Source organism: Austrofundulus limnaeus, unplaced genomic scaffold (genome assembly GCF_001266775.1).
Source record: "Austrofundulus limnaeus strain Quisiro unplaced genomic scaffold, Austrofundulus_limnaeus-1.0 Scaffold152, whole genome shotgun sequence".
NCBI classification, from domain to species: domain Eukaryota; kingdom Metazoa; phylum Chordata; class Actinopteri; order Cyprinodontiformes; family Rivulidae; genus Austrofundulus; species Austrofundulus limnaeus.
The window spans coordinates 1,033,891-1,038,216 of record NW_013952554.1 but is presented as its reverse complement, the minus strand read 5'-3'; the positions used below and the strand labels follow the sequence as shown (position 1 = coordinate 1,038,216).

Sequence of the window (4,326 nt, the reverse complement as noted above, 5' to 3'; positions counted from 1 at the left end):
ATATTTAACTTGTGACTTAAGTGTTTAGTTTTGAGCTAAATATTTAGGTTGCAACTTAAATATTTAGCTAGCTACCTAAATAAATATTTAGCTAGTTACCTAAATATTTAGGTTGCAACTTAAATATTTAGCTAGCTACCTAAATAAATATTTAGCTAGTTACCTAAATATTTAGGTTGCAACTTAAATATTTAGCTAGCTACCTAAATAAATATTTAGCTAGTTACCTAAATATTTAGGTTGCAACTTAAATATTTAGGTAGCTAGCTGAATATTTAAGTTAAATATTTAAGTGGCTAGCTAAACATTTAACTTGCTAGCTAAATATTTAAGTTGCAAGGTAAATATTTAGGTAGCTAGCTAAATATTTAAGTTAAATATAAATGTATGAATCATATGGTGAAAAACAGACTTTGAAAAATAAATCTGTTCTTTTTTTTTTCTTATAAAAGGCTAAATAAAACAAAAAATATTGGTGGTAATTTTTGACTGTGTAACTTTACAAACGGCACCCCGTAGGAATGGTCCAGGTGTAGTTTCTATGGTATGAAAAATCACAGGTTAATGGCAGCAATAATTGCAAAAGTTGAGAGGAGAGAGAATAAAGATGGCAGCAGAGTGACGAAATGTGGTCAGTTTGTCCTCAAACTAAGACATAGCTTTGGAAACCCAGCCCTAACTTTGGAAACCCAGCCCTAACTACAGGATTTATTTAAAAAAAAAGTTTAAAACCTGGTCATAAAATTATACCAGGTGTCAGCTTCATGGACAGAAACTGGATGTGTGTCTCATATAAGAAGCTCTGCCTCCTGTTCTATGTTTAGCAGCTTTAGGAAGTAAACCTGCAGCCTTAGGGYTATTACATTCTGATGTTTGTCATTTTTCTGTCAGGTCAGCTTCAGCTCCTACAACCCGAAATATTATGACTCTGAAAACAACACCAGAAACAGGTGGGATGATCAAATCGTCGAATATGAGGCTTTTTTTCTCTTCAGTTTATAAGCTTTTCCCCCTGTTCTTCTTTTTACAGATCAACAGAAATCCTAAGTGGTTACAGGTAGGTCGGTACAACATAATGTAAGGTGTTCAGTAATGTTAGACACATGTCTCCTTTGTCTCTTCATTAGAAATCCACAGGGTAGGACGGGCATCGTGGGACGAGGTTGTCTCAGCCGCCTCGGTCCAAACCCAAACTTAGACCTTGTTCTAACACGGTAGGTCACCTCCTGGGGTTTAGGGGGATTTTTAAAAAGCTCGCAGCTCGTTGTGCTTAAAAATGAACTTTCAGGTGGCAAGACAGTGAGAGGTTAGTGTTGGAGTATCTGGCAGTCAAGGATGAGCATCAAGGATGTTGGACTCTTCCTGGGGTGAGTTCTTGGACTTCTTCACTTCGGGTGGTTTGTAAGAGGTTCTTGTTTTATTCTGAATCTGCAATTTCTGACCTTTTTTTCTTTTTTTTAGGGACCCATTGACGCTGATGATCACCTGCCTGTGGCTCTTAGGAGAACCCTGGGAAATAAGTTGTATCAAGCACTAAATGCAAAATTTGCAGAAGGAACGAAGGTTTGTGAACACAGCAACCTATAAGATATTAGTGAAAATAAAAAATAAAAAATAAAAAAACACAACAAGATTGTTGGTGATCTCATGACTGAAATCACAAACAGACCCACAACTACAGAATAAATTAAAGTAACTCCAAAAGTTTTATATTTTAAACATAATTACCCTTGTAAATGCATAAATTAGAGGTTTGTGCATCTATTGGGTATCATAAACCTTATAATATTAACATAGATTTTTATTATGGCATCATAAGAACATACAGCAATTTGTTATAAGAGTGTAAAAAATCTAAATAAATGTTTGAGTGGTACATGTACGAAAAAGTAGTGCTTTTAGACTACAGTTTGGTGCTTTATTTATCCAATTCTAAACCTGTTTCTCTACATTTTTCACAAATATTGAAAGTACTGTCATGTCTAAATAATTTAAAACAAGAGAGTGTCTTATCCTCTTGATTTCACAATTTAAACTGTAGTTTTTGTTCATATAAACTATGGTTTTATGACAGCAAAGTGGAATTTGTGGCTCCATCCAAACAATATTTAGTAAGAAAGATGGTTAAAATGGCTCTCTAAAACATAAAAAAGTTGCCATCCCTCGAGTTAAATAGACGATTAAGCACAATAAAGCATCTCTCATGAGTAAATGGAGGCATAAATGAGTCAAATTTAGGAGATTCTTAGAATTATTTTGCTTTTCTGACTTGTTTTTTTAACTACTTGTTAATTCTGAGTTTTTGTTGTCGAGTTCAGGTGTCTGAAGGTTACGTGGACGACTGCAGGAACACCGATAACGCCTGGGTGGAAACCACCGTCCTAAACATTCACCTGGACGGATCGAGTCAGGAGATGGTGGACATCAACAACATGGTGGGAAACATTATTTTACTAACGTCCAGCGCACGTGTTCGCCACGCGGCTTCAGAGGCGCTCAGTTTTCCTCTGATTCTGTTCTCAGGTCAAGAGTCGCCACAGCTCTCTCCTGTGGCAGGAGGTGAGCAGTCAAGTCAGACTCGACTCAAACCAAAGACACTCGCTGCAGCAGGTGGCAGCGCGGCACAACAGAAACTTCTGATGCTCTTCGTGCCTCCCAGTTCAGCTCGGCTTTGATTTTCCAAAACAGCAGTTTGCAACCTGAAAGCCTTCACCAAGAAGACAATCAGTGGATGACCTGCCTGCCAGTGTGGCCTCTCGCTGCATTTTGTTGCACTATTAATTATTAACGCCGTTTCCCTTCGTTCAGTAGCACCGCAACTTGCTTCGACACATTTTAGTTGGTTTTCAGTACGTGTTGCCTCTATGTGAGGCTGTTTGATAACTTCACCTTTAAAATATCCACATTCAAAACGAGCTTAATGGGTAAATAAGTGAAATAAAGTCACAAACGACTCACCGCACTCTCTTGTTTCCAAGAATGCTGAATCGAGGCCTTCCCTTCGCCTGCCAGCCTGTGAGTCTCTGACCAATCAGTGGTCTGACGTTAAATCTTCAGCTCCATCAGCTCCCACCCATCGGCCGAGCTGGAAGACCCTGAGCCTGTGTTGAGTCGAGCAGTGTAGGACCCCCATGAATAAAGGCCATAACTATTGTTGAAAAGCTGAAAATGAGCAGGACTGTTTGCAGTAAATGCTATACTATTTTCCCCAATAGCTGTACATTCACTAGTGTACCGTAGTTTAACTACTTTACTCCTAAGTAACCTAAAACGTACAGTTTGATATTATCGGAGCAGCTGTAAAATAAAACATTCTTGTAGTTAAGGATGTATTGTCCAAAAACTTGGTAAATAATGTGTTTATAAAACACATGAAAGCTATGATGCAGCTCAGTCTTTACTTTTTTTATTATTATTATTTTCAGGATGGCTAACGTTTGAGTCACTCGTTTAGACTTTTTTATATTCTCTGCAACAGTGTATTTTTTATTTTTATTTTGCTGTGTTTTTATCAAAGTAAAGCCTTAAACCACTCAGTCTCTGCTTCCTTGTTGTAAAATTCTGCTCAGGTGTATCATTGAGAGTCCTTTTGTTTCACACTGCTGCAGGTTTAACTCGGTGGACTCTGGTTTATTTCAGAGTTCAGGGGATTTTCTCTTCTTGCCAAGTCTGCAGGAGTTCAGTTTCGGACCGGGTTTCGGACCAGCCTCCTGCAGCTCTGATTGGTCCAGGGGGCGGTGGCCAGACTCAGTATCTGTTCCACGTTTTTATTTATTTATTTATTTATTTATTTATTTATTTATTTATTTATTTATTTATTTAGTCTCTCCTCCTGCCTGCAAGGTTTATTTACTGTTATGCAGTTAAGAAGCAAGACTCGTGTTGTAAAAGGACTTCTGTTTTCTTGAATTTGTGGCACAAATTCCACCACTGAACCACTTTAAATAATGGTAAATATTAAACTGCTATCACAATGGTTCTCAGAAAACATTACTTTTGTTCAGTTTTTTTTTAATTTTTTTTATTTTTATTTATTTATTTATTTATTTTTGCCATTGTGGCTTTATTCCTCCTTTAAGTACCTGCGGAGCAGAGGAGCTATTTTTAAACACAGTGGCACAAAGATAAAAATAAACGAAGAGTTCACACTCTGCTTTTATTTTTTGACACCACAATTAAAATACCAACAAATCACTGCTGGACTGTTAAATCAACACACATGTTAAAACTACAATTGCTGCAGAATATTAATTAATTATTATAACACACCTTTTTAGATCTGCCTTTTCCACATGACACAATTGGTTTGCCTGATTTTTACATAGA

At 37.0% G+C, this 4,326-nt stretch overlaps 1 protein-coding gene across 1 annotated transcript in view; it reads left to right on the top strand.

Moving 5' to 3' along the window:
- The window catches only part of trpm2 (transient receptor potential cation channel, subfamily M, member 2), a gene marked incomplete in the record, with an annotated part of 20,069 nt that extends 16,533 nt beyond the window's left edge, over nucleotides 1-3,536 (top strand). The window contains 7 exon segments of the mRNA XM_014016730.1: nucleotides 892-950; nucleotides 1,031-1,057; nucleotides 1,128-1,214; nucleotides 1,289-1,367; nucleotides 1,462-1,563; nucleotides 2,319-2,435; nucleotides 2,524-3,536. Coding sequence (XP_013872184.1) covers nucleotides 892-950; nucleotides 1,031-1,057; nucleotides 1,128-1,214; nucleotides 1,289-1,367; nucleotides 1,462-1,563; nucleotides 2,319-2,435; nucleotides 2,524-2,640 — 588 coding nt within the window.
- Between the last annotated feature and the right edge of the window lie 790 nt (nucleotides 3,537-4,326).